At 41.3% G+C, this 14,311-nt stretch overlaps 1 protein-coding gene across 1 annotated transcript in view; it reads left to right on the top strand.

Annotated features, from left to right (window-relative positions):
- The window catches only part of ADGRG4 (adhesion G protein-coupled receptor G4), a 164,238-nt gene extending 153,398 nt beyond the window's left edge, over positions 1-10,840 (top strand). Inside the window, exons 23-25 of the mRNA XM_074391684.1 lie at positions 6,170-6,271; positions 7,215-7,382; positions 9,495-10,840. Of these exons, the coding sequence (XP_074247785.1) occupies positions 6,170-6,271; positions 7,215-7,382; positions 9,495-9,532 (308 nt within the window). The 3' untranslated portion in view covers positions 9,533-10,840. The remainder of the gene's footprint in view (positions 1-6,169; positions 6,272-7,214; positions 7,383-9,494) is intronic.
- The last annotated feature ends 3,471 nt before the right edge of the window (positions 10,841-14,311 follow it).

The following is a 14,311-nucleotide window of genomic DNA, read 5'->3' as shown; positions in this document are numbered from 1 at the left end:
ATACTTCTTACACTATTCACTGTAGCAACACATTGTGCTAGAAAATGTACAGATTCACACTAATGTTGATATTTTGAGATACACAATCCAGCTAAACATTGTAATTAACTGGAAAGCAGAAACATTAAAATTTTGACCCCATAGGCTGTATCTGCATCTGATATCCTAATATTTTGGGAAAGAGCCAGGCTATACTATCATAGAATTATACAGGAATGAAGATTAAAAGCAAAGGCTGTGGGAAAGGCCAAGATTCTAGCCTTGATTTTGCTATAAAACAACCTTCAAAAAGTTACCGTAATTGGTCAAATTAGATGATCCTAAACTAAAGACCCTAGAGATATTTTAATGATTTTTCCTTTATTCTAATGAAATGAACAAATGATCAATGAAGTGATGAAATGGAAGGCAAAAGATGGCATGAGTAGTAAAAGCTAGGGGCTGGGAGCGATGGCTCATGCCTGTAATCATGACACTTTGAGAGGCTGAAGCGAGAGGATCACTTGAGGTCAGGAGTTCAAGACCAGCCTGGTCAACATGGTGAAACCCTGTATCTACTAAAAAACATAAAAATTAGCTGGGCATGGTGGTGTGTGCCTGTAGTCTCAGCTACTTGGAAGGCTGAGGCAGGAGAATCACTCAAACCCCAGGAGGCAGAGGTTCCAGTGAGCTATAATCGTGCCACTGCACTCCGGCCTGGGAAACAGAGTAAGACTCTGTCTCAAAAAAAGAAAAAAGAAAAAGGTAGGGATCTGGTTCATATAAATCTGAATAATTTGACCTGGCAAAATCAGGTCAAAATCATTTTAACCTGATTTTGCCTATTAAAAATATTGGGGGGAAGAGGCATGCAAAATGATTTTGTGGGAGTCTTCAACTCTACCCCAAATTTTTTTATCCTCAAGTTTGGTCCATTTTGTCTACTGGGACAGGCTGAGTGTCAACTTGGCATTTCGTTGAGTTAGAGTCTCCCTTTGCACTCTCCCACTATTTTTTTCATTTAATAAACCCGTCTCTTCAATACTGAAGCCATGGTTCCATGGGATGCTCCCGTAAGGAAAAGGTTCTATGGCCAAATAACTCTGAGAAATGTGGCAAATACATCCTCCCATTCTTAGACTAGCACCATATACATTAGCATGGTAAAAGCTCTATTATGAAAAAAAAAATGCCTTTAAAAATGTGTTTTAATGTAGTGTCTTACAAACCTCTGAACCCTTTATTGTGGTCATTGTTAATCCCTAAGGGACCTTGGGAAAAATTAATTGGCATGTAGTTATTATATGCCAGGCACTTGCAAAGTGATGCAGGGAGTTTGGAAAGCAGTGTAGCAGAAGGCATGGCTTTTGCGTTTATGTTTTATGACTCAAGAAACCATCTCATTTTAGAGGAATGAGGTGAATTAATGGAAACTTTCTGTCCCACCAGATCCTGCCAACTTTATACAGCCATGTTCTAATTGGAAGTCACAAAGTGTGTTGTTCTTCCTTCACATGCCATTTTTCTTGCCTCTGGTAGTAGGAATAAAATTTTCAGAATCTCTCCATACCACCCTCACTTGGTTCCCTTGGAGGCTGTTGGAACTTCCTTGAATCCTAGTGTAGAACTGAAGGTTGTATTCTAGTGCAGGACTGAGGCACTGGTGATGGTTCTACACTTTTTCTCTGGACAGAACTGCCTGGCCCACACTGCAGTACTCTCAATTGATGCTCTAACCTTGGTGTAGAATGTCCATGGAAATGGATTAGAACCCAGGTGCCTGTGAAGACTTCCTCCACTGTGGTAACTCCAGGCTTCTTTTTTGCTCACTGATTCTGAGGAGAAATATACTCACTTTGTGGAAAGATGGGTTAAAGAAAGCTGGCAAAAAATTAAGAAAGCGGGGCAATTTTGAGCTTAAAAATGAAGGGCAGGAGTGTTTTCAAAACTACTCTTACAGTGGAAGGTAGGATCTAAGGAGGGAGCCTGCATGGATAGAAGCAGAATTTAATAGGGTGTTTCTCTTTTTCAATTTTAATTTCAGATTCAGGGATACATGTGCAGGTCTGTTACCTGGGTATATCATGTGATGCTGAGGCTTGGGGTATGAATGATCCCATCATCTAGATAGTGAGCATAGTACTCTATAGCTTTTCCACCCTTATTTTCTCCATCCTTTTCCCTCTAGTCATCCCCAGTTGTCTATTGTTGCCATCGTTATGTCCATGTGTGCCCCAATATTTAGCTTTCACTTATAAATGAGAACATGCAGTACTTGGTTTTCTGTTCCTGCGTTAATGTGCTTAGTATAATAGCTCCTAACTGCATCCATGCTGCTGCAAATGACATGATCTAACTCTTTTTTAGAGCTATGTAGTATTCCATGGTGGCTATGTAGACACTTTCTTTATCCAATCCACCATTAATGGGCACCTAGTTTGATTCCATGTCTTTGATGTTGTGAATATCTTTGCAATGAACATAAGGGTGCATGTGTCTTTTTGGTAGAGTGATCTATTTTCTTTTGGATATATACCCAATAATGGGATTGCTGGGTCAAATAGTAGCTCTGCTTTAATTTCTTTGAGAAATCTTCAAACTACTTTCCACAGTGGCAGAACTAATTTGCATTCCCACCAACAGTGTATATGTGTTCTAACTGGGTATTTCTTGAAAACTAAAATCAAAGTCCCGTAGATCCAGCATCAACAGAGCCAAGCTGTCTCTGTCAGATATGCCTTACGTCCATCAAGCACCAAGTCTTGCCAATCCTGCATAAAATGCCTACAAGATAGAATGTGCCATCTTGTAGCAAAGGTGTTTTCAAAGCCCAGAGTTTCTCTCTCTCTCTCTCTCTCTCTCTCTCTCACACACACACACACACACACGCACACACACATACACACACACACACACGCACGCAAAGCGCAACCCAAATAACCTCCAAAAGGAGCAGTGGAACAGTGAACAAAGTAGCCATTTAAAAGACAAATGGCAAGCTTGCAATGCTGGCTGAAGGAGATGGGGGTGGCCAGTGGTCAAGTGGGAAAAATTATGCTCATGATGAGCTATTTGTGAAGGAGGAATGCACAAATAAAAATGCAGGTGACAAAAACCTGACATCTTCCCTCAGGCCTGTGTTTTTCTGGTGAGTAAGCAGATCAATCTGTTATTGGAAAGGAAAGGGAAGGCTGTCAGGCAGAGGGGGAGAGCTGGCAGGCAGCTCATTGGAATTCACAGAATAACCTTTAAGTCTGAAAACTAACTAAACACCATGCAAGAAATCAGAGCAGTAATAGGTGCTTGATGTCACTGTCACCCCTTGTACATGCTGAAACTGGAGGAGTTTTGCCTGCTCTGAGACTGTGGTTTGCTCTCCTTGGGGTGCTGCACCACCTTCCAGGTGGCTGCTGCTCAGAAGAACAGTGAACGCTGCTGAATTTGTCACCGCAGTTGTTTGGTTACACATGGAGATAAAGCCCTTGGGAGAGCTAGTGAGCCCTGCCATTCCGTTTAGCCTCCAGATTGCTGCCTCCCACCTGGAATCAGAGTCTCAGGGCTGGGCTAGGGAGCCAAGATCTTTCCAATCAAACTTCACATTGAGAGACAGGAAGTCACTTGCCTCTGTCTGAAACTTTCCAGGGACTGACAACTCACCATTCCGTAAAGCAAAGCGTTTAACTTCTTATTAGCTCTGATGTGGTACCAGTTTTCCTTAGCTGAGGCTAGTACAAAGTATAGCAGTTTATCCCCTGGGCTCTATAGTCACACTGCCTGCATTCAGGCCTGGTTCTGGCAGCTCAGTGTTAGCTCTGTGACCTGGGTCAAGTTTACTAGGCTTCTTGGACTCTGAGTTCTCTCAACGATAAAAACGGGACTAATAGTGCAATGCCTGTCATATACTCATTGCTAAATAAACACTGGCTGTGATTTGTTAGTAGGTGGTTGCTCTGGAACTTTCTTCCACTGCTCCTGGTTCTAACCTGACAAACATACAGATACAAGCCTAATTCACATCTGTGGCTAAGTTACCATCTCTTGTCATCCCATGTTTTCTACTCCAAGGTTTTTTTTTTTTTTTTTTTTGATTGTTTTTAAATCTAGATACAACATCCCAGCTCTTTCAGCTTCTCTTCAAGTTCATCACTATCTTTCTTCACTGTATTCTTGAATACTTCTGTTTGCCATCTTCCTCTTAAAACAAAGCCTCCCAAACTTAACCTGGTGTTGGTGGGAGATATGGTCAAACCAGGACAGAATGGCAGGAGACTGTCACTCGCCTCAATTAAGATTCTTTACTTCCAGTAGTGCTCTAGCTAAAATTTGCTTTGGGGACATTTACAATTGACTGGTGCTCAGTTTGCAATGGGTTAAGACCTCTCTGACACTAATCGTTTACCTTCAGGCCTACCAACCAATGTAGAGGCAATCTAAACCTGTATAGAGAATAAAGGTTTTCAAACTGCACTTGGGTCAAAATAAATATTTTGAGGCTCAAGAAGTTATCACTATATTGTAGATGGATGTGAGAGTTTGTGTATCAAGTGCCTTGAAGTTCGAATCAACAAATATTTATGGAGCTGCAGCACTTAATGTACTAAAGACCAAGGCCAAAATGACATAAATATGAAAAGAAAACATATCTCGGCCCTCAAAGACTCAACAGCTAGGTGGAGAAATGGGAAACAGATAAACAATTACACTGCTAAGTATAGCACATAATACAAGAAACAAAATGTTATAAGAGTTCAGAAGTGGGAAAAATGAGTTTCAGTTTGAAGCATCTGGAAAGGCTTTGTGGATAAAGACTTTTTATAATGGACCGTAAATAAAAGTCAGGCTGTTGACAGGAGTTATTTCTGCCAATTCTACCCCCAACTGCAGGAAATCTAATTGGTCCTCCAGGGGATTTGCAATTAAGATAATTTTTTTTTTAAACCGTCTTGCTCTATTGCTCCAGCTGGGGTGTAGTGGCTCAATTCTGGCTCACTGCAACCACCGCCTCCCGGGTTCAAGTGATTCTCGTACCTCAGCCTCCCAAGTAGATGGGATTACAGGCATGTGCCACCACACCCAGCTAATTTTTGTATTTTTAATAGACATGGGGTTTTTCCATGTTGACCAAGTTGGTCTTGAACTTCTGGCTTCAAGTGATCCACCTGCGTTGGTCTCCCAAAGTGCTGGGATTACAGACATGAGCCAACACACCCAGCCAAGATAATATTAAATTATACCTTTATCTTCCAAGGAGAGATTTTAGAGAGTGGCAATGAGAAATGGCCAGCATTGCTGGCAAATACTCAAATACTTTCAGCCCCCTCCTTCCCACTTGCAGGAAAAAATCAGGGCTGGCATTAGAAGTTGAGGGCCAAATCTGTGGTTTCCACATGGTGTCATTATGCCAAAAAGCATGTGTAATAATTATTTCTTGCTATGTAACATATTACCCCCCAATTTTACCAGCCCAAAACAACAAACATTTATTATCTCACACAGTGTCTGGAAATCAGGAATTCAGGAGCAGCTTAGCTGGGTGTTTCTGACTCAGGGACTGTCATGAAGTTGTGGTCAAGTCGTCATCTGGAGCTGCAGTCAACCAAAAACTTGACTGGGCTGGGGAATGTGCTTCCAGGAAGGCTCACTCACACGGTTGTGGACTGGAAGCCTCAGTTCCTTATCATGTGGGCCTCTCCATAGGGATGCCAAAATGTTCTCAGGACAAAATACTTGGCTTCCTTCAGAGTGATGGGAGCGAGAGCAAGCGAGAGAGAGAGAGAGAGAGAGAGAGAGAGAGAGAGAGAGAGAAATATGTGTTTTATAATCTAATCTTGGAAGTGACATGCCATCCCTTCTGCCATATTCTGTTGGTACAATCTGGAAGGAAACTACACAAGGATGTCAATGCTAGGATGTTGGGATCATTGACAGCAATCTCAGAGATGGGCTACCTTAACTCTCATGCTCTAGGATGAACGGCAGCCCAGGGGCAAAGCAGTGATTGGCATGAAGTCTTGATACAGACCTTTTTACCTGTGGGAGGGAGGCTACAAAGACAAGATCAGAAAGCCAGTAATGGCCCTGAGGTTCCTTGAAAGCAGTATTTCTTGTGATAGGAGTGAGCCTGAGTCAGGGCATTGCTGACAGCAGGTGAAAGAAACTGAAAAAGACTGACCTTCTTCTCCTGGCTTAGGATTCCTCATTTTTGTGTTTCACTGTGTGATGAAGGAGAGTGTGCGGGAGCAGTGGCAGACACACCTCTGTTGTGGGTGGTTGCGATTGGATGACTCTTCTGGTAAGATGTCAGTTTGGATGAGCTTTTGAATTTTACATGTTTTACAAAACTGATCAGATTAATTTATCTCCTAACTTAAGTTCATACAGCATCAGCATCAAAACACGGGCTGTTTCCATGTCATGAAAATGATTTGTGCTTTTGAACTGAGATGAATGAAGTTAAGTGGAGGATGTGACTTGGGCCATATTTTAAACGAGGGATGCTTTTGTTTTGGCCCAGATTGCTTACCCTCACTGCCACATCAGTCTCAATTCAATTAAAAGAACATTGACTGAGTGCCTACTGTGTACCAGTCACTGGGTCTCAGGGGCTTCTGGCTGGTAGCCAACAGTGGGTTGAGTGGATGTAGGAAGCAAGGAGTGGTGGTGGAGTTGGAGGGAACTTATAAGCATTCCTGAGATGCATGACCAATGGGCTGCACAGGTGTACTGATGGCCCACAAACTGGGGGATGTATTGAACTCAGATGTTGCCTCTTAACACTGACGCTTCCCTTGAGAGTGTTTCCAGTGTAGGCAAACTGACGTTCTATGTATCAAAAGGATCTTCCATCCAATTCAGGCAGCTTCTCTCAGTCTCAATACAAAGCCGAATCCATTTTCTTTAGGGAAGGCAGCACTTGAACTCTAAGATTCTATAAGTAGCACTGAGATTTCCCCATTCCCCACTTTATGCTGGCCATATCAGTAATCTTCTGGTCCTTGTGCTCTGGGAAAAGCAGGCATCCTTGGCATGTGAATTGTCTCTTCCTGTACCACACATTACAGTATAAACCTACTTCTTACAACTTCATAGAAAAGCTGACTCCTTGAGGTACCCATCGAGCTTTATATTTTTTAAACCACGTTATTGATGTGTAAATCATACATCATAAAATTCACTACTTTAAGTATAGAATTTGATGAGTTTTATACTTTTAACTTTTCTTGGTATCATTTCAGATGGGAGCAGTCGAGGTCGGATAAATATTGGCTATAAACAGGAGGGACTAAAGAAAACCTTTGAGCACAAACTGTTGATACCATCCCTCAAGTCAACTGCAACTAGCTCCACTTTCAAATCTTTAGGCTCCCTGCAAGGCACACCTTCAGAAATAAGCTTTCCAAATGGTAAGACAAAGGCTGTGTTGTCTACATTCATATTCCAGAGATATTGAACTAATGTGAGACCACGTACCAGGTCTTGGATGATACTTCCTCTTCAAAACTAGATGCATATGTGCACATATATGCCTCGACTCATTCTTGACTGAGAAGGTGTATGTAGAAGCATAGAAATGTGTACAGAAGCATGTATAGCTGTTTTTGTGCCCAGTAAATTTACTAAGTATAAATATGTTGTTAGACTAATAGAGGAAAGAAGAGATGGGAGGTTAGAAAATTCATGAGTAATTAAAAACAATTGTCACAGACTGTTGAAACCAGAAGGAACCTTAGACGTTGTCTAGTCCAATCCTTTCATTTTATAGTTGAGGAACCTCAATTGGGGAAGAGGAAAATGCCTTACTGACAGTCACTGAGCCCATCCTAACCAGCCAGTAGAACTGGGGCCAGCCACTCAGCCCTCAGCCATCCAGTACAACTGGAGCCAGAGCTCAGGTCTTCTGGCTCTCAGGGCTAGTACACCTACCAAGGAAACTCTCAGAGATACACATCATTCTTAGGTGCTGAGCTTCTTCCATAGGAAGCCATATTTCTAAGCAGAGATAGATGTTCAGTTGGGGATGAGGTGTTGTGCCTAATTATGTAAAAAGAGAAAGTGTAGGAAAAAAATTGGCCTACAGGTTTAAAGTAAAGAGAAAGGCAAAGTGAGCAAGAACTGAAGAACTTCAGGTTGATATTATGATGATTCTTTCTGCATGTGTGCTTCTAGTTAGATGATGGTGCAGTGGTCTTCGGTTGCCTTTCTTTAAGACCAAAGTATACTCTAGTTCACACACACTGTGGTGGCCTGGCTGTAGTCATTCTCCCACCTTTCCAGTGCTGGAGATAGGACTGCCTCATCCACTAGTATTTTTCTTTATGTTGGCTCCAAAAACCAATTCAACATCCAAGGGCTGAAGGCAATCTGGAAGCAGCATGGTGGATTTTAAAAAACCGATTAAACTTGGAGTTGAAAGGCTTTGGTTCAGGTTCCAGCTCTGCCAGTCACTCTGTGACCTTGAGCACATCACTTCCCTGCTTGGAGCTACATTTTTTCTGCCTTTAATATGAGGGAACTGGAGTGGATAATTTGTAAAGTGCCTGCCAGCTTCAGGATCGTGTAAGAGGCAACATTATTTTCCAGTTTAGGCTGGAGTTGACTAGTGTATAGAGTCTCAGTCTCCCATCTTTGTATGGGACAGTTAGTGGTACGCATGAAAAAAAACTTATTTATCAGACTCTAGCCAACTAACCTGTGGATATGTCTTCATGCTCACATAAAGGCACTGGGATGACACGGCATAGACAAGGCATGGGTTGTGGAAACGCCTTAGTAGATAATAATTGGGGCTGGTTGGGAAATAACATTTTTCAAGAGAGTTAGTTAATATTGGATTTCTTGATGTTCCTGGGGACTAATGTTTAAGTAGCAAATATACAACCCAATATGTACATATTTTGCTTCAGAGGATCACTAGCAAATACCATGTCCAGGATATTGATGTTGTCTTACCAATCAATAGACCTAGAAAACCAGCATTAAAGTGATCATCAGTTGAGACTAACTGAGCCAGTGGGGCAGGTAGACCTGCCACAGGCTCTAAAACTGAAATCTGAGTGCTACCATTGTATTGGTGGCAGCCAGAAACACAATTCTATTAGCAGAGAGTGAAATATCATGTCCTGTGTACCACCAGGCATTCTCAAACTTGGGAAATAGCCAAACTTTCAGTGCAAGAATATCAAATCCATAAGGGATATAGGTGTGTGTGTTTGCATTTTACGTCATCTCCTCCTGAAGGCCTCCAAGGTTTGTGCATAAATATCTTCTTCTAGGTTAAGGTTAAGGTCAATAATGCTGCCTGCTATTAACAATGTAGGAATAAGATAGGCACTTCTGTCAGGATGAATTAATTCACACCAGTTTTATATAAAATGGTCCAAAGAAGGCACCGCATCCTTTTCTTCTCTTCTAATTTCTTTATTTTTTCCTTCATTTAATAAAATTTTCTTCTGCCTCTACTATGTGCAAAATCCCTGATGCCACAGCTGAAAATGTTCTTTTTTTCTTTACTGCAGATGACTTTGACAAAGACACCTACTGTTCCTCTCCTTGAGTTGTGAAGTTGTGCCTAATTATATCAAAAAAAATAACACCTGTGGAAATAAAAATGAATTGCAAGTATATACTTGCTCGGGTGATGGGTGCGCCAAAATCTCACAAATCACCACTAAAGAGTGTACTCGTGTAACCAGATACTACCTGTTCCCCCAAAAACCTATGGAAATTTAAAAAATTAAAAATAAAGAGCAAAACAAAAATCCCAAAATGAATTCCATTCACAAACAGAATTTTTCAATAAATCCCAGTAGAGATAGTTGCCTCCTCACAACCCCTGACTGGGGAAAATGTTGAATTTGTGAAAGAATCTGCTCCAACCTTGTATTTTAAATATTATTTTATAAGGGGAAGAATAAGATAACATTTGGTAAATATTAAAGTCAGAAGAATTCTCCTATTTGCCATTATAGTTGTTTCTTTTTTGGATAAGATTTCAGGCTATAGTTAGAAGAGAAATGTTTACAGCATTGGAAATTTTGTTTTAAAAACTTTAAGAGTACACCTCCTTTAAAAAAAAGTCAAGACCAGGATCCTTACTGCCCTGCCATGGGAGCCAAATAATTTCAGGTGGTCAAAGTTTCAGGATACCCAGTTGGCCTGATACCCACAGAGGAAGTAAATAGGAAGAGCCAAAATATTCTGCCCTGTTGGCCTGTTATGACAAAGCACCTGAGATCCCCATTATTCAAGTCATACTTTTGATTGAAGCTCTTATTAAAATGTTAACATGTTTTGTGAAAAGGGTGGGCCATCAATCCACAGACACCCATAAATTCCTTAGTAAGGGTGAATTTCTCAGCCAAGACAGCCCCTCAGGGAACAGCAAGCAGGGTCCTGAGGAATAAAACTGTTCAAAGCTGGTGGTTCTCTCTAGGAAGAAAAGGCTAGATCGGGGTAAGCAGAACAGTGGGGAGATTGAGGCAAGAAGGGACACCCAAAGACAACAGAGTGAACAATGAAGATGAATGTCACCAGCTTTCCCTTCTGTGGCTTCCCAGTCAAGTGTGCTGCTCACATTTGTCCTTGGGTAGAAATAAGTAAAGAGAGAACATTCTGGAAGGATACACAAGCAACTGGTATCAGTGGATGCCTTTAAGAAGGGTAACTGGGTGTGTAGGAGCAAAGGAGGAAGAGACATTTACTTTTCACCCTATACCTCTTTGTATCTTTTGAATCTTGTATTGAGAGGATATATTACTGCTTGGAGCAATAAATAAATGAATACATACATAAATAAAGATAACCAGCCCCTTCCAGTGAGAAAGATAAATGCCTGCATTTCAATACCAAAAATAAAGTTCCCCAGAACCCCTGTGAGTATGTATGATGCAGTGGGCTGTAGCGAGAGCAGAGTTGGGTTCAAATCCCAGCTCTGTCACTTGCTAGATGTGCGACCTCATGGTAATAATGATCATACATGCATCCTAAAATTGAAGCGAAGTTGAAATAAGATGAGGTCGGAAAAATGTTCTAGCATAGTATAACACAATACAGTTTCATTTCTTTCTCTTTCAAATCCCCATCAGCTTACCACTCATCCCATCATGGCTCCAACCTACCATGTCTACCTCATTAAAGGTATCACATTTATCTTCTAAGCAAAATTTAATGCTGACTACCACACAGACTGCAGCACTGGTGCCAGTCACTGGTATAAAGCTCCTAGGCCTCCATTGTCCCCCCTATCATCTCACATAATATAAAAAAGTACGTTGGCCCTTAGGTGCCTGAATATCTGCCATCAGAGTCAAATCCACTTTTCTCCATGTGGCTTCATGTGTACATTTTGGTAGGGGAAGGTGAGGGAGTGAATGTGTGTGTGTGTGCATGTATGTGTGTGTGTTTGTCTGTGTGTGTGTGTGAAGGGACTAAGCTGAATAATGATCCAAATGTCTTGAATGTTATATGTCTTTGAACTGACAATATTAAGTCACCTTCACTCAAAAATAGATTTAAGAGCAAGACTTGGTTGCAATTGGCACATTTACAAATAAATGCATTCTGCAAGTGGTTTGATTTGGGGGATCATTTTGGTTGTGAAAATGCCCATGATTGTATTTATTTTCAACAAGTAATAAAACTTTGATTGTTCTGTTGCTGCTGGAGTGATAAATGTACAGCCTATCTCTAATGACCTGACAGACTGTCGAGAACAGAAACATTATTTTATGGAAAAGTTCATGATTCCTGTCATGGCACCCCTTGCTAATTAGGAAAACTTGGGTTTTCTGCAATTTCAAAGGCAGTTTGAATGTTGCAGGGAAAACATTGATTAAATATTCTACTGGCATCCTCTGGCTTGTTTTTCCTGGACACACAAAATGGCTGACACTTGTGTCAAGATGGACCCAAGTAATCACGGGGAGGAAAAAAAAAAAAAAAAGAAACCTAGAAACTTTGGACTGCTTTCAATCAACAATCAACTGCCAAATATTCACTGAGTCCTGACATGGAGAGAAAGATACTGACACATCATACTTAGGCCACTACCTCCAGAAGTTTACTGTTTACTTGGGGAGGCCAGATGCACACACAAGAATAGCGTGTGATTAGAGCAAGGATATGATCAAAGAAAAGTGCTTTATAGGCAGGACGTCATGGGAGGATTTAGTCAGGCTGAGAGTGGGGTATTCCAGGTGGAGCCAATGGTATGGGGGGGGTGGGCCGTTTGAATAAGACAGAACTCTATTTCTTAATACCACAAACTGTCTTTATTAAGCACTGATCAGCAAATTTGCACAGCCCTTTGGAGCTTCAGGGCATTCATTCTCTGCTGCACACTGGGTACTCTGCGGGCAAGTGGCAAACACTGAATGGTACTAGATTCTCTCTGAGGCAAGTCTGAGGAAGCTCCTGCCCAGAATCCTAATCCTTATCATTTTGTCCAAAGTCCCAAGGATGACAGTGACCATCTGTGATGGCCCACTTCCCCTGCACCCAGGAATATGGGAAGGTTGGGGAGGGGAAGAAGGCTAAGAGAAGGCAAGGTTTGTATCTCTAATAGCTTAAGCCTATGGTGTGTTTCTGGTCCTGACCTTCGAGCACTTAGGGGACACAAGGAGCTCGGAGAAATAAAGGAAAGACCTAATTATACCTCTGTTGATTAGGCAAAACACATGGAATGGATTAAATTTATGCTTATAATGTCTGGTAACTCACAGACACTCCATAAATAATTGCCACATGCATGAGTGAATGGATGGCATAAAATATATGATCTTAGTTAGGAAAGCAATGGCTGACTTTTCTTAATCTAGGGTTTGCTATCTTAGTGCTGAGTAAACCTATGCTTTCTATTAGTACATATACTCCATAAGGGCAAGAACCTTGTGTGCCATGTTTACCACTGTACTCTCAGCACCTAGCACAGTGTTTCACTCTAGGTTCTTTGGTGCCAGCCACCGAAACCAAACGTCTTTGAACTGGCATTATTGTCAATTCTAGTTAACCAAGGGAACTTGCTGAAAAGTGTTTTGGGAATTTAAAACATTCATGGGAAAGTTAAAGAACAGAGCTTGACTTTGTGGAAGACAGTGTGATGTTCATCAAAGATGTAAAGACACAGCTACTATTTGACCCAGCAAGCCCATTACTGGGTATATACTAAAAGAAATATAAATCATTTTATTATAAAGACCCATGCAGGTATATGTTCATTGCAGCACTATTCACAATAACAAAGACAGGAATCAACCTAAATGCCCATCAATGATAGACTAGGTAAAGGAAGTGTGGTACATATACACCATAGAGTACTATGCAGCCACAAAAAAGGAGATCATGCCCTCTGCAGGGACATGGGTGAAGCTGGAGGACATCATCTTTAGCAAACTAATGCAGGAACAGAAAACCAAATATTGCATGTCCTCACTTATAAGTGGGAGCTAAATGATGAGAACACATGGACACATGGAGGGGAACAAAATACACTGGGACCTTGCAGAGAGTGGAGGGTCAGGGGAGGGAGAGGATCAGAAAAAACAACTAATGGGTACCAGGCTTAATACCTGGGTGATGAAATAATCTGTACGACAAACCCTCATGACACAAGTTTACCTGTATAACAAGACTGCGCTTAAACCTCTGAACTTAAAAGTTGTTAGAAAAAAGAAAGAAGAAAAAGAGATCAGGGCTTGAAAAAGGACAGGGGTCTACAAAGCAGTAACCATAGTGATTGTTTCCTAGCAGTAGAGGAGACTCATACGGGCATGATTACTGGAAAGAATAAACAGTAATCTTCTATGCTCATGCTACTAGCTTAAAACTCAAAGTCCTGTGAGCCTGCATCTAATCAGCTGAGCTTAAATTTTGTGCTCTACTGAGCAGTGAGACGAGGGATGTGGCAGAGAAATCTTCAGGAGCACTTTGGTTTTGAGAGTTGTAGGATAGAAGTATGAATTTACCATCCCACCAGGAAGATCCACAATGGGGGAGAAGTCATTCTACAAAAAGAAAGCAGGCTATTAGGAATGAATGAGTAGGTAGGAAAAAAAATCACAATCTAGGACTGGATATACTTTGGTTGAATGAATGGCTAATTCAGTAGCATCCTTCTTCAGTGAGGGTGCCATAGTGCTAAGAAGAGTAGATCTCTCCCTTACGCTGAGGCCTCATTCAGGTGTTCACTAATTGTGTTTTAAGGCTAAGGTGAATCAGGATGTGCTGAGAGAGCTGAAGAGTTCAAGATAAGCGTCCCAGAATAATAGATAAGAGTGCTGTTAGAAAAGGTGATCTTTAGAGATCTTGAGTGCACAAGTTGGCCTCACTCTAAGAA

The sequence above is a fragment of the Saimiri boliviensis genome, chromosome X (assembly GCF_048565385.1).
Source record: "Saimiri boliviensis isolate mSaiBol1 chromosome X, mSaiBol1.pri, whole genome shotgun sequence".
Taxonomy (NCBI): Eukaryota; Metazoa; Chordata; class Mammalia; order Primates; family Cebidae; genus Saimiri; species Saimiri boliviensis.
The sequence above is the reverse complement of the archived record's forward strand: the minus strand, read 5'-3'. Positions and strand labels throughout refer to the sequence as shown.